The following is a 25,479-nucleotide window of genomic DNA, read 5'->3' on the forward strand; positions in this document are numbered from 1 at the left end:
GGCAACCAAATCGGTTTAGAAGGCCAGATCCTGAAGATGAAAGTCAAAGACTTTGGCAACCTCATGAGAAAGAAGGACTTGCTGGAGAAGAGCCTAATGCTGGGAACAGGGTAAAACAAGAACGGGATGGCAGAGAACGAGGGGACTGGAGTCACAAAAGCAGTAGGCATGAGCTTAAATGGACTCCAGGGGATGGTAAAAGACAGGAAAGCCTGGGGGAACATTGTCCATGGGGTCACGATGGGTTGGACATGACTTCACAACTAACAACAAAAAGAGTAGGCCAAATTTATTGTGCCCTTAGTGCAGGGGTCTTCAAACTTGGCAACTTTAAGACATGTGGACTTCAACTCCCAGAATTCCTCCTCCAGTCATGTTAGCTCAGGAATTCTGGGAATTGAAGTCCACAAGTCTTAAACATGCAACTGAGTGCAACATGACTAGAGGAGGAATTCTGGGAGTTGGCCTTAGTGCAACATGCAACTGAGACCAACTCAGGTGCTACCACTCAATGTTCTCCCCTATTTCACAGCTCATAAAACCTGAATTCAATTATTGTTCCTAGGATTCTGATGGGGGGCATAATTATTCTACTTATTGAAAATAATCTGGTTAGGACTTCTGGAAAGGAGATCAAATCAAGGCCTTTTGAAGTCACCAATGCCACCCAGCCAGCTCTAAGGTTAGGTAGAGCCAAGTGAAAAGCTATTTGCTAAAGGCTAGCCGAGTACTAGATGCTTCCAACCTGTTTGATATTCTCTGTTTGCAAGAAAGATGAGAAGAGATTTAATTGGGCTGCATTTAAATTTGATGCCTCTGACCTTAACTTAGATGAATGAAGGGTGATGGTCTTTGATGCTTGGGGCTAGCAACAAAATGTCAGGTTCTGCACCATCTTTGCTGACCTGACTGAGCTCTGAGATTTTTGTGGAGCAACTAAACCCTACCTTGGTCATTAGAAGACCCATATTATCTCAGTTTTGCCCAAGGACTTATATGCATGAACCACCTTTGCATGTTATTCTCTGCCATCATGAGAAAAGTGGGCTGCTAATGTTTGGAAAGAAACCAAATAAATAAGTTTGCCATGAATGAGAAAAGGCATAGTAGGATTAATTCCACAGAGAGATACATGCACCAAAATATGTTTGCTTAATATTCTCTTAATGCTCCCTCAAGCATTGGCCAAAAAAGCCAATGCAATCCTAGGCTGCATTAACAGACGGATAGAATCAAGAACACATGAAATGTTAGTACCACTTTATAATGCTTTGTTAAGACCACACTTGGAGTGCTGCATCCAGTTTTGATCGCCACAATATAAAAAAGATGTTGAGATTCTAGAAAGAGTACAGAGAAGAGCAACAAAGACGATTAGGGAACTGGAGGCTAAAATGTATGAAGAACAATTGCAAGACTTGGGTATGTCTAGTTTAATGAAAAGAAGGACTAGGGGTGACACGATAGCAGCATTCCAGTATTTGAGGAGCTGCCACAAGGAAGAGGGGAGTGAACCTATTTTCCAAAGAACCCGAAGGTGGGACAAGAAGCAATGGATGGAAACTAATCAAGGAGAGAACCAACCTAGAACTGAGGAGACATTTCCTAGTGGTGAGAGCAATTAGTCAGTTGAATGGCTTGCCTTCAAAAGTTGTGGGTGCTCCACTACTGGAGGTTTTTAAGAAGAGATTAGACAGCCATATGTCTGAAATGATATAGGGTCTGCTGCTAGAACAGGGGAGTGGACTAGAAGACCTCCAAGGCCCCTTCTAACTCTGATGATGTTCTAAACTTGTTCTCCCCCATGCATCACCATATCCACAATTCTAAATAGAACTTGATGTATGTTTGCACATAAATCCTAAGATCTAGGAGATTCTCTGAGTTTTTTTTCTGAAGTGTTATATAAACATTTCCTTTTTCAGAGCTCTTCTGAAATGCGTAGGAGTCAGTCATGCTATTGATGTTGTCCACAGCTGACTTTTGAATCCCTTTTATGCTTATTGTTCTCTCTTTCCATTACCTGCAACTGGACTTGCCAAAGATAAATAGGAACTATCCGCCTTGCTTGACTCAGAAGTACCTTTGATCTTTTCTTTCCTTTCCTTATTGATGTCTGGGGTTATCACCCTAAATTTGCTCCCTGGAATAACTAGACTGCTTTTCTGCGCTGAACTTTTTCACATCAATACTTCCCTTTCTGTAGAGATGCCTTTTTCAGCATAACTTCATCTGCAACCAGGTGCCATAGGCCTGTTGTGTAAACCCTCTTCTCCTGCTATCAAATTCTTCATCTTTTTGAAGCTCCAGATCCCACACCACCATCAATCTGCTTTAATAAATGGAGGAATTCTTCCATGTTATTCACAGAGCCTCAGTTGCTCTACCATTGCTCCCAAATTGATAAAAAAACACATTAAAGCACAAAATAGATGGGAAGAATGCCAAGGAGTTGATCAAATTCATATGCATCTCTGGCCTTCAGTCACTCATCACTTGGCATGCACATTAAAACAACTGAATGCATTTCTCTCCACAAGCAAACAAATGCAAAACATTGCCAAAATGGTGCTCAGCTCCCACTTGTGTCTTAGAATGAAAACTTTCAGACAACCCATTGATGCCCGTATTAAAAGAAATAAAATTAAAATGATCCTATCTCAGCGGGATGATTAAACCAGGCACGACCAAGCAGAAATCCATTCAGCAAGGAAGGCAATTTATCAATTGCAAATTGATTTTAAGAAATCGCTTGATGGGGCATTAAAGGGATAAGGACAATTGTGGGACGTGCCCTCCCTGGTTGTTTTTACTCCTATCAAGAAGGTAAAACTTATTTCTCTAAGAATTGAAGGAAATTTACCCAGTGTCATAAAACAAATCATCCCAAAGGTTCCTATGCAGTTAACAAGCAATATCCCACCATGATTAGGACACAATCTCAAGTCCACAGATATAACATTAAAGAAAAGGTCACAATCTCTTTCTTATGAAATAGCAAGTGTGTGTGTGTTTGTGTGCATGTGTATGTTGTGCAAAGAATCAAGACCATACATTAAGTTGCAGTTCAGATTTATTGTCAAAGCCTATACACAAGAACCTGGACAACTAAAATTCAGCACTAAATTGGTGCCAGATAAAGGGCAACGGAATTCAAGAGGGGTTGGACTTAAACCATTTGTGGCACTGTAACGACTCTAGGCTGATGACTCCTTTAACTCTGCCCCTCAGCTCTGCCTGCTCTTCTCCTACATCATGCGCGTGTGTGTGGATGGGTTGTGTATTACATATTGCATACATTCACAACAGTGGTCTTTATTCAAAACATTTGTGCTTCTTGGTGTAGAGCTGCATAATAGAGGAAGAAGAAAGAAAGCTGCCCAGATTGAAAGTTTGAACAGTCTAAGACCCCCACCCCACCTCACCTCCCAACTGAAAGTAAAGCCCCACAAGGATATAAAATTCCATTCAATTTGTGTTCATCCAGCTTTGAAATTCCAGACAGTAGCCTTGCTGTTGGACTTCAAGGGGCAGCGTAGAGTTCTAATGTTCCTTCCTGTGGTTTAACTTTCCTTTTTGGAGTATAACTGACATGCAGTGATAAGCCCAAGTATTACACCAAGCCCTGCTTGATCAAGAAGAAAGAAGGGAAATCAAAACTTTGTGAGCATGGCCAGCGGGCTAAAGAAAATCCAGAATCTGATGCAGCTAGTTAGCCAACCCAAAACAGTGGACACAACTCAGACAGCATTCACAGATAATCAGCGTTGGAAGGGACCTTGTAAGTCATCTAGTCCCCGTACCACCACCACCACCCACCTAAGCAGGAGACCCTACACCAAGGGTCTTCAAACTTGGCAAGTTTAAGACTTATGGACTTCAACTCCCAGAATTCCTGAGCTAACATGACCAGAGGAGGAATTCTGGGAATTGAAGTCCACAAGTCTTAAAGTTGTCAAGGTTGAAGACCCCTGCCCTACACCATTTCTGACAAATGGTAGTCCAATCTCTTCTTGAAAGTCTCAAGTGATGACACTCTCACAAATTATTGTTCCCCATACAACTGCACTCCACACAACTGGAATATATCAATAAATTCAGGTGAGAGTTGAATTTCTTAGAAGTCTTGATTAAAATACCAGTGGATTGAAATGTCGGTGGAATTACTTGCCTCCAAACATAGTGGTTGCTCCAACACTGGATATTTTTAAGAAAAGATTGGACAATAATTTGTCTGAACTAGAATACCTCAATCAATCAATCAATCAATCAATTGGAATAGAGCTGGAAGGGACCTTGGAGATCATATAGTCCAATCCCCTGATCTAGCAGGAGACTCTATATCATTTCAGACAAGAGTCTGTCTAATCTTTTCTCCTCCAGAGTTGGAGTACCCACAACTTCTGGTGGCAAGCAGTTCCACTGGCTAATTGTCCTTGTTGTCATGATGTTTCTCCTTAATTCCAGGTTGCTTCTCTCCTTGATTAGTTTCCATCCGTTGCTTCTTATCTTGGTTGCTGGTGCTTTGGGAAAAGAGACCTCCATGGTCTCTACCAGCTTTTTTATTCTATTATACTGAAATGACCCAGACCATTGATGAGGGAAAGGAACTAGGCAGTGAGAAAATAAAATTCTGCAAATAACAATCATATTTAAGACAGCTTGGAACAAGCTTATTTCAACACTAGGAGGTCCTTAGGTTCACACACCACAGTTTTCCCTTGAGAATCTGTAGAGCATTTGGAGGGAAAAGATCACAGGCAGCATAGAATGGAAATTTCAATTTCTCTTTCTGTTTTAGAAAGGGAAGTTGAATGAACATCCTAGGAGTGCTCTTGCACAACATTTGTGGTGGAGAAATATCGCCAGAGCCCAGCAGGACAGACTTCAGCATAATGGAAGAAGCTTCGTCAAGGCAACAGATTTTGCCTCAAATAGTTCTGAATGAAGATGTATGAGTCAGAATCTTAATGCTGGCTTTTCCCAACGGCGAGTTTTTAAGCCTATTTTGAATCTGACATTTTCCCATTTCTGTGTTGCACGGCTTTGGCAAAGCGCATGAAGCGCTTGTGGCAGGTTGATCTTCCATAAATAAAATATATTTTCCTTCTGAAGAGACAGTCTCCTCCTTCTAGTCTTCTCCGGCCCTGTGAAAAGATAACAAATCTCACTATGGATCCGGCGTTATCATCTACATTAGTGTTTTTTCAAGCTTGACTGCTTTAAGAGATGTGGACTTCAACTCCCAACAAGCTGGCTGGGGAATTCTGGGAATTGAAGTCCACATTTCTTAAAGCAGTCAAGGCTGAAAAACACTGATCTCTTTCTCCTGAAAACATACTTGGAATCCCCCCCACCCCCGTTTCCCATACATAATTGCATGCCTATATTTGCTTATTAATTGTCCTAGGTTTTTGGGGATGTTGGTGTCAAAGTCAACGGGCATCACTTGACAAAGATGGATGGCCAGCTTTATATGGTTATATCTTCTACCCTTTGAGAAAGAATCGCAGGAGGTTTTAGAGCATTGCATTTTGCTGAAAAAGGGTTTGAAAAGAAAGATTTAAATCAGGCCGGGGTGATTAATTTAAAGAGAATGAAGTGCTACGTCTTTTTTTTATGCCCTCGGGGTGATTGATGGGAGACATTATATTCATATAGGTTTGCTTCCCCCTAAAAAGGCAAAAAAATAAATTGGGATATGAACACAAATTTCATCTTATCTGTTTGGGTGGTGCTTTGACGAGTGTGAGGGAAGGCTTTACAGCTATTAGTTTATTTTAATAAAGCCAAAACGTGGGATACCTGTAATCACTTTTAAAGCACACAGCAAATTGTGCTTTTGTTTAATACAATTCTATTATAGCATGACTATAGCCTAAAACACTACCCCAAAAAAGGTGTAGAATCAATCAATTTTGCTCCCTGACATCAGCTATTAAAGAAAGACAGGTGTGAGCAAGAATGAGATTAGAAGATAGATTGACGGGTTCTACCAAATTAGTCTTGGATGGGTTTAAATATGTCCCAACATTTATCAGCAATGACTCAGAATTGTTCCATGAAATCACACAATTCAGGGACAGTGCTATTGTCAGTAGAAATGTGTGCAGAAAAGCCTTCTTGATGTTCTTTGCTTGACAGGAGATGTGTAGCTAGAAAAAACATCTACACTGGACACCAGAATTAGTTGTTGTTTTCCTAGCTGCACATTTCCTGTCAAGCCAAGTTTTCTTCATATTGAAGTAGAAGATACCAATAAAGGAGAATAAGTGTAACTCAGGGTTGAAATGAGGGGCTCTTGGTGCTCTCTGAGCGTGGCTGTTTTCTTGCGGAGGTTTCATTCCCCAAACTGGAGGACATCATCAGTGCTAGAAGGGAGTGGGGTTTGCAAAGAGGAGGAGGAGGAGGAGGAGGAGGAGGAGGAGGAGGAGGAGGAGGAGGAGGAGGAGGAGGAGGAGGAGGAGGAGGAGGAGGAGGACGTCTATAGAATCCTTGGTGCTCTCTGAGCTTGGCTGTTTTCTTGCAGAGGTTTCATTCCCCAAACTAGGTAACATCATCACTGCTGGACTGGCACTAACGATGTGACCTAGTTTGTGTAATTGAAACATCTGCAAGAAAACAACCCAACTCAGAGAGCACCAAAGACTCCATTGCTGTGACCAACTGTGGAAATTCACAAGCAGAATCAAGAATGTCCACAAGGCACGAGAGGAAAAATGTCAAAATGGCCGCAACCATGGTGCAATTAAAGCTGTGCCCATTTTTAACGCTCATGCAACACACCTAAAAAACCAGGCGCAGCTTCAGCAATGTCTTTGTGGCTGCCATCTTTATTTTTTTTTAAAAAAAAAACAACCCATACCTTATGGATACTTCTGGTAGGAATAGAGAAGATATCCTCTATGAAGACCAGTGGCAGCAAATGAGACAGAAATTAGAATATTGGAGAAAGATGCATCTGAAAAGGAATGAGTGGTGCACTGGTCTAGGGGTGCCTCACAATCAAGATCATAGGTAGAGGCAGATATTTCTCTCTCTGGGCACACTGAGAATATATCTGCTGGAAGAAAAAAAAACTCCGCATTGGTGACAGGAAGGGCATCTGGCCAGTAAACACTCAGTTCCATTCATTTGCCCAAACTCCACCCTGCAAGGGATTGGTGGGCGGGGTGTCGTTAAAAGAGGATGGCGATGCATCTGAAAAGGAATCCGTAGCTTAAAAACAGACCCCCCCCTAATCTTCATTTAGATTCAGCTGTAATTATTAATATTCACAACATTGTACAATGTTGGAAATTAAACATCGGACATGGGGAAGAGAGAAATGTAGAATTTTCAAAAAAGCAAAAAAGCAACAAAACACCACCTTCTGGCAGAAGAAGATAATGCATGATAATATAGGACACTGTTTTTCACAGTGGTTCACTTACCCCATAGGACCCTATATTGCCACACAATAGTTTACATTTTGCCAAATAAGTAGACGATGCTCAAAACCGGAATCCTGATTTTCGTTAAAACAAAATCTGGGTTGGTCCTTTTAAGTTTTCGTCGTAAGGTAACTATCCAACAAACCTAAGCCTTCGATGCCCACAAAAACTTCCCTCCGTTTTAATGCTTCTTGAAAAACATTTCCAACCATACTTCCATCCCTGGGGAGAGGGGAGGGAAAGGCAGGTGTGCAGAATACATCTGGCTGAATTAATTTCTGCTGACTACTGCGTAGTCTTTGAATGCGAGCGTGGAGATAATTGCAAATTACCACTGTTGTTGGGAGCTTGCATCCACCCCTTTCCCCCTCCCCCAATTCCTGTCTTCCCCAGGTGTTTCGTGGGGAGAAGAGACTCAATAATTCAACAACCTGTTGGAAAAATGGAGATTAAACCATTTCATAGCATCTGTTTTTAACTCAGGAAAAGATTAATAAAGAGGGCCATTGAAGGCAACGTGGTTGTTCACTCTGGAGACAGAATGACAAAAGATCTTTGGGTCCCCAGCTGATTTGTCTTGGTCTGGTCTGAAGAGTGTAGTAGTATGTGGAAAAGACCTTGTGAGAAGATGCTCTTAGGGAATGGTCATACAAGAAACAACAAAGCCCATAGCTGAATAATGGGCAGGGCAAGAGGCTGAGAAGGAACCCTTCCTAAGACCTTCCTACCAGGTTATCAAGGTGATGGTGGAAGAATTTTATTTTAAGACTTGCAAGATGGATGATCGACTCAGCAGGTAGATCAACTAAAGCAATGAAGTTACGTTAGCAGAATTTATGGAATGCCATAAATTTGTGGAAAAGCCTAACCTTAACCCTACAGAATATTAATTTGAAAAAAAATCAGCAAAAGATGTCCAAGATGTCAACAAACTTTTTCCCTATTGGATATATCTATCTATATATAAGCAAAAGACACAATGAAACCAATAAAATGTAATCAAAAAAGATATTGAACGGCAGAAGGATGCAACATAAAATATCTAGGCTGACAAAAACCGTATGCTTTGACTCTGGGAAGATAGAAATATTGATATCGGTCTATGGGGAATAGGTTTCATTAAAAAGTAATCATAACAGACAGTTTGGCTTGAGTTTATTATGAAAAACAGCAGTTCATAGTTTTCTGGTGGAGAAAACTGGGCAAGTGGTGAGAAACTCAATTGAGTTTGGACTTCAAAAGTGACTGGAGCTGCATAATCATTAAGTCACACCTTGATGCTTCAGTTATAACAGAATAAAAGAGTCGGAAGGGACCTTGGAGATCTTCTAGTCCAACCCCTTGCTCAAGCAGGAGATCGTATGACTTTCTGGACAAATGACTGTCCAATCTCTTCTTAAAAGCCTTCAATTATGGAGGCCCACAACTTCTGAAGCCGTTCCATTGGATGAGTGTTCTCACTGTCGGGAAAGTTCTCCTTATTTTTTGGTTGCTTTTCTCCTTGATTAGCTTCCATCCATTGCTTCTTTTCCCACCTTCAGGTGCTTTGGAGAATAGATTAACCCCCTACTTCTTTTTGGTAACACCCCAAATTTTGGAACAAATGTAAGAATATGGATGGGGAGAAATTATCTACAATTGCAAAGGTTGAAAGGTTCCTAGCTAAAGGACTCTCTTGTCCCCTCATAAAAGATCATTTTGGATGACCAACCTCCATGCCTCCATCTCCAGGCCACCATCTGAGTTTGCATGAGTAGATGGAATTGGACCTTCTCCATTGTGGTCATCCTGGAAGACATATTTGGCTCTTTTTCTTTATCTGTCCACAGGACATCAGAGTTCTGGGCTTTTATTTTTTAGACAAGGAGGGGACTTGGTTTAAAAAGTCACCAATAGTTTTTCAAACATAACTGAAACTGTTGGGAGAGTGGGAGCAAGAAATTTGGAGGCCATTTTGAAAATGGAATGCTCTTACTTTCATTTTCCTTTCATCTTCAACTCACTGTGTGTCAGGTAGACCGGACAAAAGGCCATTGGAGAAAGGAGAAGTGGGTAGAGGCTTTGATTCTGCGAAATAAAACCCTGCTCAACTATTTGGGGGGGAAAGGGCAATCATTTTGTGTCTCTCTCTGTGTGTGTATGTGTGTCAGTGTCATCCTGTACGTTCGGTTGCTGAAATGAGTTCTTTCTAAGATCCGTTGCTCTCAAGCCAGGATCAGTTTGTCACGAAAAAGGGTTTGCTTGATTGTATTTTTATTTCTGCCTTCCAGCGCTGACTCCTGTTTCCTTCTTCTCCAACACCTCCTGACCAAGCCCTTGAGCTCTTGAGTGAAAGTATTGCAGTAATTAAGTAGATTGCTCTGTCTGAATAGCAAATGAGAAATTAAGCAAAAAGTGTTCAACCGCGAGTGCTCCAGAATTCCAAGCAGATCGTCTCAATTTGGTGACGTTATCAGAATACATTTCTTGAACTGCATCACTAGCTAAATTGATTGAATTCAACATGCTTCGTGATGCTGGCTAACCTTTGACCCATCCGGTTCCTTGGAATAATCAAGAGGCTAATTATCCCTAGTATGAACAGTACTTTGAAGGCTTGGGGACATGACTGGGTTCAGAGAACCTACACTGGTATTAATCAGGATGTCAGGAAAAGGCCGAGGTACTGGAGGACCATTACAATGCAGTTAGATGATCTATAAATTCCCAGACTTCCTGGAAGCAGGTAGGCTACTGCCCAATGCACAGGTAGAAAAGATAAGTCAATTTAAAGCAGAACCAGATAAACCCAACCATGAGATCCACTTTCAGTTGCATTTGGTGATGTAGGGGAAGGAATGGCAGAACCTGGGATGGAGTTAAAAGAGGGATCAGCCTAGAATCCCTACGTAGTCACAAGCAGACTAAGTCCAACTGCCTTTGAATTCCATTGACCCTTATCTAACTCCAAGCAGATGCTGACTGTTAGTTGAAAAGATTCTTGTGCATGAGTAACAACAAATCAATTTAATTGGACCTTCATGGGTGGACCTGGTTTTTTGTACCTGACAGCTGGGTGGGATTTACATCATTTTTTATTTTTTTTTTTGGAAGCCAAGATCTGGTGTCTTTACAGCATAAACAAAGATGCCGTAGTTGCAGCTTCTTCTCTTTTAATCATCATTTCCTTGTTCTTTTTTTCTTTGCTGTCTTTTGAAACGGCTGCAAAGAAAGATTTTCACACCCCTTTCCTTCCCTTTGGTAATGGACGCACTGCTTGGGTGATAAACCTGCCCCCAGGAACTTTATGAAACTGTTGCAGATGTTGCGTCCCTAACTTGAAATGATTTCTTAAAAATTTACAACTCATGCATCTTGAAAGATTGCAAATGTCCTAGGAAATTTCCGTACTCAATCAGCTATCAAGGTCACCAAGAGTATTTCACTGATTGTAATTCCTCTAATCTGAGCTTCCCTTGTTTTTATAGGGTTGAAAACTTCCAAATGTTCTGCTTTTTTAACTGAACAAAAATGTTTATGTTTTGAAATAGATAACATTAAAAGTCACCCTTTCCCAACCAGGAAAAGGTAAAAGAAGATGAGGATGATGAATGTTAAAAACATCAGTGGAGAAAGGGGAAGAAGAGAATAGCCTTGATAACCTACTTAAAATGTTCCCTTCTGACTACCAAGCTGTTGATATGAGAAGAAGAGGATTCTGAGGGGAGTTGGTTGAATTTCTAATTCATCAGAGAGCAACCTGTAATAAATTGAACTTGCTAACTGAAGAAAAGAAATTTTCCTCACCTGAAACTTGGGAGGGGGGAGGAAAGTGAGGAGGGGAGAGAGAGAGGAGAGAGAGGGAAGAGAGGGGGAGAGAGAGGGAGAGAGGATAGGAAAGGGGGAAAGAGAGAGGAGAGAAAGAGAGGAGAGAGAGCAGAGAGAGATCTGATCCATATATTTACCAATTGAAATTGGTTGAGATTATAGGGCAAAGTTTTATTGGTGATGAAAAATCCATAAAACAGACCATCTTCTTTAAGCTGAACTTGATACCTGTTGATGATGTTGACATGGATATGTTAGAAAAAACCATCCCCTACTATATAATCCAATTTGTGTCAATGTGTTCAGTGACTGCATTATGTACTTCATGGAAAGTACCTAGATCTCAGCCTCACTGATGAGAAATCTACTGGAACAAATCACTTTGGAAATTGAAATTACTTTCTGGGTGGGTTGAAAGAGAAATTGCTTCACCAACCTAAGTATTTTCGTGGCAGAGTAACTAGTTTGTTTCCTTCTTTTTGCATTTATTTCACTAGGATTCTTCAGTCTCATTCTGATGAAAAATTAGGACAACAGAGGCAGTTCATTAGATTCCCTATGAAGGAGTTGAGCCCTGGTTTGCTATTGTCTTCAAAAGTTGAAGATGGCAAGATGAAGTGGTCGATGATGTGTAGGCTGAGAATTCCCCATCCCACCCTGCAAATTATGTTTAATCAAAGAACTCTCAAAAATGGGTAGAGCTATGAGCAATTATTTCTCAGTTGTATCAATCTCAGTTGTGTCAATCAAAAGAAGGACTAGGGGTGACATGACAGCAGCATTCCAATATCTAAGGGCTGCCACAAAGAAGAGTCAAACTCTTCTCCAGGACAAGAAACAACAGATGAAATCTAATCCAGGAGAGAACCAACTTAGAAGTAAGGTGACAGTGAGAACAATTGATCAATGGAATCTGATCTTGTTTCCAGAAGTTGTGAGTGCTGCATCTCTGGAGTTTTTAAAGAAGAGATTGAACAATTATTTGCCTGAAATGGTATAGGGTCTCCTGTTTGAGCAGATGGTTGGACTAGAAGACCTCCAAGGTCCCTTCCAACTCTTCTATTATTCTATTAATCTTAATTCCAGACTCCCCAATCTTCCATTTCCCCCAAAAAACCCTCTGTTTTCTCCAGATGACTCTGAGAGATCACGAGTCAGGATTAACAACAGGATCTAAATGAGAGGGGACTCTTGCATGAAAAATGAAGCAACGTGCACCAGATATTTGCATTTGGATAAGGCCAATCAACTGTAGGCCATCAGGCTTACACAGCATCTTTCTGTTCCCAGGAGGCTAATTGATTGTCTCCCCAAACAATTAATTTGTCTCATTTTATTTATTGTTTAGCGTACATAATTTATAATGTGCCCTCATCAAGGGATATCGTACATCGGTCTTAGAACCCATGTCCTTTTTGTCTTGACAATCCAAGCAATTCTGCTTCAGGCTGGTTGCAAGGATCCTTTTCAAGAGCATTTGATCTGAATGCATCCTTTGGAGAAATGGCCTACACAGACGTTCTCGTGCCACTCCGATGAATCCCACAATAAAGTGCTAGGCATTTCCCAGTGCCGTGAAAGAATAGCCACACAGTTGCTGTTTCCAGTGTCTTTCCCAGGGTTGAATATAACGGTAGGCTGATCATTAACAGCAGAAATCAAACAAGAGGGAAACAGCCTTTGATAAGCGAGTAGAAACTCCGAAAGAGAAAACTTCAGCAACTGAAGTGAGTCAGGACGACAGAAATGACAACATCATGGAGTTAGCATCAAGGAAACACTACAAATCCTTCAAGATGGGACGCCGGAGCGATAACAAGCAATGACAGGAAATTATCCTTTCATCAGCAGCAATGTGGATGTCAGCTAAGAGTGGGATCATTGGGGAAGATGTCCTTGTTCCCTATCAGCAAGAATTTTTGCAAGAGTCACTTGCTTTGCATTCTGTGTTTCGGTTTAGCATACAACGGTGCAAGAGTCATAGGCTTTTTCATCCTTGCAAAGATAGATTCAACAGATGCTGGCAATGGGCGGTGTTGCTAATATTATGTTGCTTCTGAATTTAACAGAACAACAGAAAAAAGTTTGTACAAACCCCCTACCCAGGCAGGAAACCCTCTACCATTTCAAACAAACGGTTGTCCAATCTCTTAAAAACCTCCAGTGATGGAGCATCTACAACTTTGAAATTGAGAAACAGCTTAGAACTAAGGAGAAATTTCCTGACAGTGAAAACAATTAATCAGTGGAACAACTTGCCTCCAGGAGTTGTAAATGCTCCAACACTGGAAGTTTTTAAGAAGAGACTGGGTAGCCATTTGTATGAAGTGGTGTAGAGTTTCCTGCCTAGGCAAGGGGTTGGACTAGAAGACCTCCAAGGTCCGTTCCAACTCTGTTTATTCTATTCTATTCTATTCTATTCTGTTCTGTTCTGTTCTGTTCTGTTCTGTTCTGTTCTACTCTACTCTACTCTACTCTACTCTATTCTATATTCTATTCCATTCCATTCTGTTCCATTCCAATCTATTCTATTCTATATTCTCCTCTACATTCTATTCTATTCTCGAGGCAAGCTGTTCCATTGTTGGATCGTTCTCACTGTCAGGAAATTTCTCCTTTGTTCTTTGTTGGTTCACTCTTTTTATTAGTTTCCATCCACTTGCTTCTTGTCCTGCCTTCAGCAGCTTTGGAGAGTAGGTTGACGCCCTCGTCTTTGTAAGACCCCTCAAATATTGGAATATGGGGAACATTTCCCACAGATATCAGAGCTGACTACAGCAGGAGACATCTCAAGAACATTCAGTTCCGTCATCAGCTGGGAAGAGCGAGCGTGCGGATTCTGCTAATTTTCAGCCCCATGGCCTTAATTTTGAAAAGTGGTGACTAAACCCTACTTTCCTGAAGACGTTTGGTTTGGGGGAATGTGATTGCTGCACAGCACGGCTCACCTTCAATATTTCCTTAAAGAAAACTAGAATGTTTTCCTCTGCCCTTATTTATATAAGCCTGTAATCTTCAATCGCTCAGCCAAATACGTAGTTGTATATCAAACCACGCAAGAGCTCAAAAGCTTAAAGAAACACGATAAATGTTGGCTTCTGCAAATAAAGGCGAGCATTTGAAAGGAAAATGTGGGAAGAGAGGTGAGGGAGAGCCCTTGTTTTTTTTTTTTACCCAGTTCCATTAGCAGTAAATCACTGCAGAGAGGTTAGATTTAGTAATGGGGGGGGGGGGCAGCGGGGGGGACAGACATTATAGCCTTTTGCCTTGGTTTTTCCTTTCCTCCTCTCCACTCCATTCCATGCATGACAAAAACCACTCAGCCTTTCCAAAACCTCTAAGGCAGAGGGAGGATCAAGGGTTTTCAAATAGCCATGATTTTCGAAAACAAACTATGAAAGTCAGCTGCAACGATTTGCCAGGGGAGCACTAAGAAGATACACTAGGAGCCCATCTTGATTTTGGCTACTCAATTTATGCAAACCTTCCCAGAGATCAGTGGGCAGAATCGAAAGGCCAATGAGGGATTATGCGTAGAACAGATCGGGGAAGGGATTTAATAGGAATTTATCAAATCCACAGATTTCTTTGCAAATGGGGAGGAAAAACGGAGATTTTCTTCTTTAAAACAAAACAGCAACAAGAGAACCTAAAGGATATTTGATCTTCAAAGTAAAGCATTTGCTGAAATACGACCCTTTGCTTACAGAAACTCTGTATTTATTTATTTTTTGTTGGTCTGTATGACTTTTTTGTTTGTTTATTAAATTTTCATTCAGTATATGAAACTCTGCATTTTTGCAGGTTCAGTTGGGTTCTGGATGAACTAAAGATACTCACAAACCCTCCACCTACAATAGTTCATTTAGTGACTGTTTGAAGTTACAATGGTGTTGAAAAAAGTGAGCTACGGCCATTTTTTTACACCTACATCCATTGCAGCATCTCCATTGTCATGTGGTCAAATTCAGACACTTTTCAACTGATTTGTATGTATGACAGTTGCAGCGTTCTGGGTTCATGAGATCCCAGATTGCTTGGCAGAGGGTATAATGTGAACTCTGCTGTTGTGGGACTGTGACAGTCCTGGCTTAATCAAGACATACAGTTAAGGAAATCCCTTTGCTGTTTCCAGGGTGGTCCTCTGGGCCAGATCTAAGCATCCCATGAGCTGAATCCAGCCCATGGGTCTTGAGATTGACACCAGAGGTGGTATTCAGTAGATTCTGACCAGTTCTGGAGAACCAGTAGCAGAAATTTTGAGTAGTTTAGAATACCACCTCTGACTAGCCCCCAGCCCCATCTATTCTCTGCCTCCTTCCCCTGGAGTGGGGTGGGAATGGAGATTTTACAGTATCCTTCCCATGCCACGCCCACCAAGCCATGCCCACGGAACCGGCACTAAAAAAAATTGAATCCCACCACTGATTGACACCCCTGAGTTAGGGAAAGAGTGATCATGCCATGACCAAAAATGGACATAATACAGGACCATTTCTTGGCATTTTGAATGCTTCCTCTTAGGAGCTGAATTTATTCTTATTTATCCTGCCAGGTCTTATCATCCATGAATCTCCTGAGTAAAAACACATAATGTGACAGGACACACCAAACCTTTCTGCTGCGAGAACAAAAGATTCTTAGAGTTATGCAAAGTGACGAGGCGTTTTAATTTGGCGGTTCAACCAGCATTTTCAGCGTGTGGAATCCTTAATGTGTGAATTCTTTGGCTCTCATTATTCCAAAACGTGTTTCTTCTTTTGCTCCCTTTGTTGATCTCAGGGACTATTTTCTTTTAGCTGCATTGGCCACACAAGTATAAGGCAAAAATTAATTTTTTCCTAAAAGGGGTAGAACTGTTTTTGTAATCTCATCCCTCGAAGGCAAATGTGTCTCATCTGAAATGGCTATTTTCCATTAGCATGAAGTATATTGGACTCGTTGAGGTACCGTTTGGCTTAGAGAGCTACGAAAAGGCCTGTGAAGGGCGCAGTTATGGTGGCATACACCCTTTTTGAGGTTGGTCATGCCACTGCAGTGACTTAAATAGTCTCAAGCCAAGTTGGATTTGTAGTTCTTTGGAAGAACAGATAGTGACACTAAAGCTCAAATACTTTGGCCACCAGATGAGAAGAGAGGGGTCATTGGAAAAGATCCAGAAGTTGAGAAAGATGGAAGACAAACGGAAGGGACATCAGAGGGTGAGATGCTTAGATAGTGTCATTGATGAAATGATTATGAATTTGGGCAGGAGACAGTGGTGGATGGAGGACCTGGTGTGCTCTGGCTCATGGGATTGTGAAGTGTCAGAAACAACTCAGCAACTTGAACAATAAGTGTAGGATTAGAGGAATACCAAGAGAAGAAGGCTTGGAATGGTAGCCAGTTGCTATTGGGCTTCATTGCAGTTGTCCTTTAAATATATATATTCTAGGTCAGGCGTGTCAAACTCAATTTCATTGAGGGCTACATCAGAGTTGAATTTGACCTCAGAGGGGCGAGTGAGTATGACCAGGGTGGGCATGGCCAGTTCAACATCCCACAGCCCACGCATGGCCCTTCTGAGCTCCGTTTCAGCTGAGATGGCCTCCTGTAGCCCTCTGCCAGTGAAAACGGAGCCCAGGAGGGCCATGCGTAGGCTACTGGATAGCAAGTTGACCATGCCCATCCAAGCTCCGTTTTCGCTGGCAGAGGCACCATGGACCAGTCCTTCACTGTTTCCAGGGTGGCCCTATGGGCCAGATCTAAGCAACCCATGGACCAGATCTGGCCCACAAGCCTTGAGTTTGACACCTCTGTTCTAGATTCAAATTTCCTGTGAGATGTTCAGTGGATTCTTGAGCAACATTGCCTTGACTTCTACCTGTCTAATCCTGCTTGAAAACCATCAAAACAGTTGTCTTAAATAGATACAAGCCCATTTTCCTTCCACAAGTTATGCTGGAAGAGGCAGCTGACCTCCGTTTGTCTAGGGAATGGTCCCAATGCGATCTATCACACTCACTTCTCCTGGAGTGAGAAGCTGAATACACAAACTGAGGCTTATTGCTTGTATAGATAAAGGATGGATGAAATCAAAGAGAGATCCTTTCCATTTCCATTTTGACATGCGCATAGGCCCAATGTTCTCAAGATGCAGATTCAAATGGGCAAGCGTTCATTTTCACAAAGCTGCCTTTGAGTATTTGATGCGGGTGTGAAATTTTTGCTCAGAGCTGCAAGTTGCTCGGTATGAAATGAATCATTCTATTATTTAAGTGCCACATCTCGACAGAAAGAGCTTTTGGGTTGACAGGTGAACAAGTATATCTTCAGTGACCCAGTTAAAACATCTTCTGAAGGTTGAACCTGAGATGTTTCGTTGCTGAATGACAGGTTTTTTTTTTTGACAGATCTTGATGGCAATGAGTTAAATACATACCTGACCTCATCTATTTTATTCTCCAGAGTTGATGGTACTTTGGGATGTGTAGGTATTAAAGATTAACACAATCAATTAGCATGTAATCTAATCATCTCTTATGTCACTGGAGAGTTGACTCAATTCCGTCTAACCACTTTTTGCAACTTGTGTACGGTAAAGAAGGTGTTACACCTGTTCTGCGCTGAGATTTGCATGGTATTTTGAAGCATGGAGTTCATAGGATCCAACACTACACATTTAAACAGACTCAGCTGCGCTAACACAACCGTTTTATGATTATTTTAATGAGTTGGCTTTTTAAAGCAACTACATCTTTTTTCCCCAAGCTTGTTTAGAAACCTGGGAAAAGACACAGCTGCTTTAAAGAGATGTTTTGCTCGCTCTTTTATGCATTCCAAATGCCTTTTAAAAATCATTTTCAAAGGATGGCCAGCCTTGATATATATGTGGTTATCTGAATCAGGAGTTTCCTTTTTGGGATATTCCAGATATTCCTTGGTCCAAGGAAGAACCTTCAATTTAATGGTGGAACATAGTTGTTAAAGTATATTTGCAAGCAAAAAGGACTTGATTCCAAGTGACAATAAAAATCCTGAAAACTCATTCCTGATCAGATGATGATGTTGAGGATGGGTCATTATCAGCCACCTCTTTCTTAATATTTTATTTATATTATTATTAGTGAGTGAAACCCTCCCCCAAGAAGGGTGCACTAAAATTTCAAATCACAAAATGCAATTAAAAACGGGGACAAGATCAAAACAGGCTATTTTTAAACTCTTGTTTTCCCCAGTTCAGGTAGGAATGAGGTACTACTTTTTACATTAGTTTAGCACTGTTTCATTATAGATTTTTTTTCTCAACAATTCAGATCTGTTGTGCTATCATTTTCTCATTTCTGCTTCCTCCATCTGAAAGCAGGCAGAGAGGAGATATTGGAAAAATTATATTGCTGTGAAACCTGTCAATCACTTGGATGGAACTGTGCAGGCTTTAATATCTTCTAAAGGGTAGACCATTCCTGTTACTTTCATCCCGTTCAACTAGAAAGTGAAGTAGTTGTAGTTACCTGGATTATATGGTCTAGGGTCAAATCTTTTCTTAAATCTCAAATTTAGATGTTGCCACTTTCAGATTTTGAATTCAGATTGAATCTTGATTGATTCATTCACTCTTACTATCTAATCCAGGGATCTTCAATCTTGGCAACCTTAAGACTTGTGGACTTCAACTCCCAGAATTCCCCAGCCAGCCAATTCTGGGAGTTGAAGTCCACAACTCTTAAAGTTGCCAAGTTTGGAGATCCCTGATCTAATCCTTTAAATCAGAGTTTCTCAACCTTGGTGACTTTAAGAGGTGTAGACTTCAACTCCAAGAACATGGTAGTTGGGGAATTTTAGGAGTTGAAGTCCACACCTCTTAAAGTTGCCAAAGTTGAAAAACATTGCCTTAAATAATTCCAGTATTATCTTTTTCCCATAAAACTTTTAGTGTAACACAATGGAGTATTTTCAATAGGAAGAGAAAGAGATGGTGTATGTGATATTATGGGAAATAAAAATTGAGATAATTTCCCCTTATTTCAATACAGAAGACCTTCTCATCCACACAGGTCAAAAAGAACAAAGACACATTATAACGTAACTGCAAAAGAGCAGTTAAATGTAGATTACCTTTAAAACACTCCATTTTCAAATGCATTGAATATATTTTTTATTCCTGACCATTCCATTCTCAAGTACTGTAGCTTTATATTGTTGTTACTGAATTTCTATATTTACAGAAGGAAGAAAGAGAAATAGATTGCTTGATGGGGTTTTCAAAGAGAGGTTTAGTCACAGTTTTCTTTCTCAATAATCTTTCAAAAGCAAGGATGTGCTATTTATCAGGGATAGAATTTCAGCTTTACTCTGGAATGTCATCTTATCCATCGTTTGAGTGCTTTGAATAATCAATAGCAACTAGACTAATGCTTAAAATTAAGGGAAAGGAAGAAACTGAATACTTTCTAACATGGGACTCAATTTATCAATAGTTAACCAATAAAAACAGAAGCTAGAAACATGGAAATATAAGAGAAGGACTAATGCTACAAGGAAGGATTGCTAAAATGGATAAGCCATTATTATTATTATTATTATTATTATTATTATTATTATTATTATTATTATTATTATTATATAACTAATGCCAATGTAATGAACAGTATTGTAACATTATGACTATTATTTCCTAAAATTATCTGTACCCAGGCAACACACTGTTTATTTAGAAATTGAATTTTTATATGTAATAAAAGAAGTTAAAAAAGAATAATCAATAGGAACAGCACTTAGACTTATATACCACATCATAGTGCTTTACAGCTCTCTGTAACCCCAACAATCATTTTACCAACCTCAGAAGGACAGAAGGCTGAGTCAAACTTGAAGCGGTCAGGATCAAATTGCTGGCAGTGGGCAGAATCAGCCTGCAATTCTGCATTCTAACCACTGCGCCACTCCAGCTCTTAACGCCTTACACAGATTTATTTTAATGCTGGTGGTGATTTGTTTAACAGTACTAACATTCTTTCTTTCTTAATTTTGAGTTCCAAGCCACTGTCAAAGAAGGCAGCACCGGTGTGATTGTGAATCTAACCGTTGAAGATCGAGACGACCCGGCCACAGCTGCATGGAAGGCAGTTTACACCATCATCAATGGCAACCCAGCCCAGAGCTTCAAAATCCACACCAATGCCGAGAACAATGAAGGGATGTTGTCAGTTGTCAAGGTAAGGAGGATAAAAAGGAGCAAGGCACCAACCTTCAGCAGCTACACTGTGAACCTAATTTCATATATTGTTCTTCACTCTTCTGGGCCAGACTGCTCCAAGTGACATCCTCTTAGATGTGTTGAGTTCCATCAACTCAGCCGATAGATGTCACTGGGGAAAATTGCTTTCATGGATACCCAGTATCCACATGAATGGTGGGATTCAATTTTTTTTACTACCGGTTCTGTGGGCGTGGCTTGGTAGGTGTGGCTTGACCTGGTGGCGTGGCCTGTTGGGCGTGGCAGGGGAAGGATACCGCAAAATCCCCACTCCCTCCCCACTCCACTAACCTGCTTAATCCACGAGTACAGAGTAAAGCTGATGGGCGCGACTGTGACATACGTTCATGTCTTTCAGCCTTTGGATTATGAGATCTCAGCCTTCCACACGCTCCTGATCAAAGTAGAAAATGAAGACCTCTTGGTTCCGGATGTCCTGTATGACACCAGCTCTACAGCCACTGTTCAGATCACCGTTCTAGATGTTAACGAGGGGCCCATTTTCCACCCTAATCCAATGGTTGTCACCAAACAAGAGAACATCCCCATTGGAAGTGTTGTCTTAACAGTTAATGCCACTGATCCAGACACTTTGCAGCATCAAACTATAAGGTGAGTGGAAGATTTTGAAATCTCCTTTTACTACTCCTTTTACTACTGCTGCTGCTGCTACTACTACTACAGGACACCCATATTTGGTGGTTTTGATGTTCCAGGTTTCCTCCATTCAGTGGCCGGCAACCATGGACCAGTAATAGTGGTACTACTAGGAATGGAATGGAATGGAATGGAATGGAATAGAATAGAATAGAATAGAATAGAATAGAATAGAATAGAATAGAATAGAATAGAATAGAATAGAATAGAATAGAATAGAATAGAATAGAATAGAATTCTTTGTTAGCCAAGTGTGATTGGATACACAAGGAATTTGTCTTGGTGCAGATGCTCTCAGTGTACCTAAAAGAAAAGATTCATTCGTCAAGAGTCAAGAATCATAAGGTACAACACTTAATAATAGTCATAGGGTACATAGGGTAATAATAGTCATAGGGTAGTAGTAGTAGCACCACTATTACTATTTCTTGAATTTGTTTTCCAAAAAAACAATTTACTATTTCAGATTAGGACCCATCCTCAGGAAAATCCTCTCTCACCCTAGCTCTTTATCATTCTAAAGCTCTTACCAATTTCAGTTCTTCTTCTCATTCTCTCCCATTTTTCCCCCCGCCCACCCTTTTTCACTATTACGTTGCAAATGCAATATTGCAGCCAGTAGTCATGGAAGGTTCAGAAATGCTCATTAGCTTTGTAAATCATTTTGCCCAGCCGGAGAGAAAAGCAGAAATCTCCTTGGCTGTATACCATGAGTCGAAATCTTCACAGGGTTAGCCACCTTGAATAAAAATGGGGCAACAGCTTGAAAGAAACATCTTAGGGATCATGACATCGCTTAGACCAGCTTGTACCACCAATATTGGAACGAGACTTTTTTTTCCATTCGTTCCCCAGATATGATGCTTTGTTTGCCTCCGGCTGAGAAAGGAGCAATGATTTGAACATGAAAAACAAGATCAGGAGGCTTGGATGGATTCCACTTTCAAAGGAATATAGTTGCTAAGGCCATGAGTAGAACCAGAGAGAAGTGCTGGGAATATGAAAGAAACTGAGAATTGATAGAAGAGAAAATGCAGAGCTCAGGGATGAACTGAGGAATCCTTGGTACTTTGTGAGCTTGGTTGATTTTTTTTGCGGACATTTCATGACCCAACTAGGTAGCATCATCAGTGTTAGTAGGGACCGAGGTTTGCTCTCATTTTATATACTAGTGATTTGCCCTATCCAGTGTTGGTGTAAATATTGACAAGGCAATTCTTTCTTTCATGGATCTTCGCTTATACTGTTGTGTGCCCAGCTTCACTGCTAGATAATTTGATTCCAAGCTCAAGGTGAATTGTCCTAAGGAATATGACCAAACAGTGTAAGTTGAAATTTTTTTTCCCCAGCTTCCTGAGTTAAGTAAAGAATTTCCATCTTCTGTTAATATAGAATTGGGACTCGATTAAATTAATCTTAATGCCAGTTTATGGTGTAGATGCTATTTTTCTTAAAACAAGGCAAAAAAAAAAAAAAGGCAACCCTAGTATGTCACAAACTATTTATAATCTTGCCTTTTAATCCAAACTAACAGTTAATCCTGAACTTTGATTTCTTCATCCGAGATTGCATCAGAATGAAGAGCTTAATTTTACCTGCCTGAAATTCTAATCAGAACTTTTTGGTGTGTGTGTGTGTGTGTGAGAGAGAGAGAGAGAGAGAGAGAGAGAGAGAGAACTTCAATAACAGTTTCTACCCTGGGAAATTAAAAAACAGCCTAATTCTGAAAAATCCATTATTAACAGTAAGTCTTAATTAAACATATTTACCGGCTTCAAGAATTTATCTCAGTGGAAAGATCCTTCAAGGTATGTTGTTCTACTTCAGGCTCAACAGGTTCAGAGATTAGAATAGTTTAGACTTCAGAACCAAATCCAAATAAGTTGTTTACTGCACTACAGTGGTGATTTTTAATTAAAGCAGTGCTCTTTGCTTTCATATTTTATTGTGGCAATATATTTTTATTACCCACTGTGCTTCTGGGGTTTTAATTATTTATGTAAATATATGACTGCAACTTTGATTCTTGGAAGCCAGGGTGACTGAATCTTTCCCCAGCAAAAGAGGGAAAATGCTGATTATGGCTTTGAAGCATGGCTAATTGATTAAATAACCAAATTGGCAGCAAATACTTGGAGGACTCTATCTAGCTCTATTCCTCTCTTGTCTAGCTTTATCTCTTTTTCTATATCTGTTTCTCCATGTGTGTCTATATCTATTTCTCTCTCTCTCTCTATTTCTACATCTGTTTATATATCTATCTCTCTGTCCATCATCTATCTATCTATCTATCTATCTATCTATCTATCTATCTATCTATCATTTATCATGTCTGTCTATCATTTATCTATCATCTATCTATCCTATCATCTATTATCTATTTATCATTATCTATGTATCTATTTATTTATCATCAATCTATCATGTATCCATCATTTATCTATCTATCATCTATTATCTATCTGTCTATCTATCTATCTATCTATCTATCTATCTATCATCTATCTATCTATCTATCATTTATCATATCTGTCTATCATTTATCTATCATCTATCTATCCTATCATCTATTATCTATTTATCATTATCTATGTATCTATTTATTTATCATCAATCTATCATGTATCCATCATTTATCTATCTATCATCTATTATCTATCTATCTATCTATCTATCTATCTATCTATCTATCTATCTATCATTTATCATGCCTGTCTATCATTTATCTATCATCTATCTATCCTATCATCTATTATCTATTTATCATTATCTATGTATCTATTTATTTATCATCAATCTATCATGTATCCATCATTTATCTATCTATCATCTATTATCTATCTATCTATCTATCTATCTATCTATCTATCTATCTATCTATCTATCTATCTTCTATCTATCATCTACCCACTTACCCACCTATCTATCTCTATTTTTCTCTATCACTATTTCTATCTCTATCCTTTCACATCACTTGAGGCAAGAAATGCCACACACAACATAGCATCATCCTGGAATGACACAATTATGTTCTATCACTTGGGGAAAGATACACAAGTCACAAACACCAGAACCCCGTCCCTGAATGACACCATTATGCCATGTCTATCCTTGGTGGGACAATGCAGTGCATATCGTGACATCATGGTGGCTTCTACCAGATGATCAGCTTCATGCTCATGGATGGAAACTAATCAAGGAGAGATTCAACCTAGAAATAAGAAGAAATTTTCTGAAGAATCAACCCATGGAACAGGGGGAGCTTCATCACTGGAAGTTTTCAAGAAGAGGCGGGACTGCCATTTGTCAGAAATGGTGTAGGGTCTCCTGCTTGGGACAGGGGTTGGACTAGATGACCTACAAGGTTCCTTCCAACACTAGGCTAGAAAAGATTTTCATTATGACATAAATCATAATAGCCAGTAGATAAAACAAATCCTATGTTTATCGCCTTTTACAAAAATAAATAAGAAGTCCTTCAAAACCACCTTGTTCTATATTACAAGCTTTAAAGCAGAAACGGTGCTCACACAGAAAGGCAAAATATTTGATAAATATCAAATATCCAGCCAAGGGATTAAAAAAAAATGACACATTCTTTGTATAAAAATGCCAAAACATTTCTTCTGCATCCATGATTTTATCCATTAGAATGGCCTGTCTCATGCCAGGGTTAGCGTGATGAAAGTCAAGGTGAAACTCGCGTTAAAAATGAAAACAATATGGGATATAATTCATAAATGCAGTGAGGAAAACATTTGCATTTCCAGAAGACCTCAGTGGGTTGCAGTTCCGTTTGAGGAATGATACCTCATTTGATTCCCTCATCGAAAGGGGTGTGGTGGCTCAGCGGCTAAGATGCTGAGCTTGTCGGTTAAGAAAGCTTGGCGGTTCGAATCCTTAGCGCTGCGTAAGGAAATGAGGTCCCATTACTTGTCCCAGCTTCTGCCAATCTAGCAGTTTGAAAGCATATAAAAAAATGCAAGAAGAAAATTAGGGACCCCTTTGGTGGGAAGGTAACAGCGTTCAGTGCTCTTTCGGTGTTTAGCCATGCCAGCCACATGACCATGGAGATGTCTTCGGGCAGCGCTGGGTCTTCAGCTTTGTAATGGAAATGAGCACCACCCCCTAGAGCCGGAAACGACTAGCATGTATGTGCGAGGAGAACCTTTACCTTTACCTCATTTGTAATAATGGCAAATACCTGTAGCTTGGGTGTAGGAGCAAGGGTGGGATTCTACCAGTTCATACCTATTCGCTAGAACCGGTTGTTAACATTCTAAGCTGTTCAGAGAACCAGTTGTTAGAAGAAATTACTGGCCTAATCCTGTAAGGAAGGCAGGA

The 25,479-nt window shown here is 40.2% G+C and overlaps 1 protein-coding gene across 1 annotated transcript in view; it reads left to right on the top strand.

The window, feature by feature from the left end:
• The window catches only part of CDH13 (cadherin 13), a 394,527-nt gene that overhangs the window by 327,592 nt on the left and 41,456 nt on the right, over window positions 1-25,479 (top strand). Inside the window, exons 9-10 of the mRNA XM_026713963.2 lie at window positions 20,255-20,437; window positions 20,837-21,090. Coding sequence (XP_026569748.1) covers window positions 20,255-20,437; window positions 20,837-21,090 — 437 coding nt within the window. The remainder of the gene's footprint in view (window positions 1-20,254; window positions 20,438-20,836; window positions 21,091-25,479) is intronic.

The sequence above is a fragment of the Pseudonaja textilis genome, chromosome 11 (assembly GCF_049901715.1).
Source record: "Pseudonaja textilis isolate UNSWEBS1 chromosome 11, rPseTex1.2, whole genome shotgun sequence".
Lineage (NCBI taxonomy): Eukaryota > Metazoa > Chordata > Lepidosauria > Squamata > Elapidae > Pseudonaja > Pseudonaja textilis.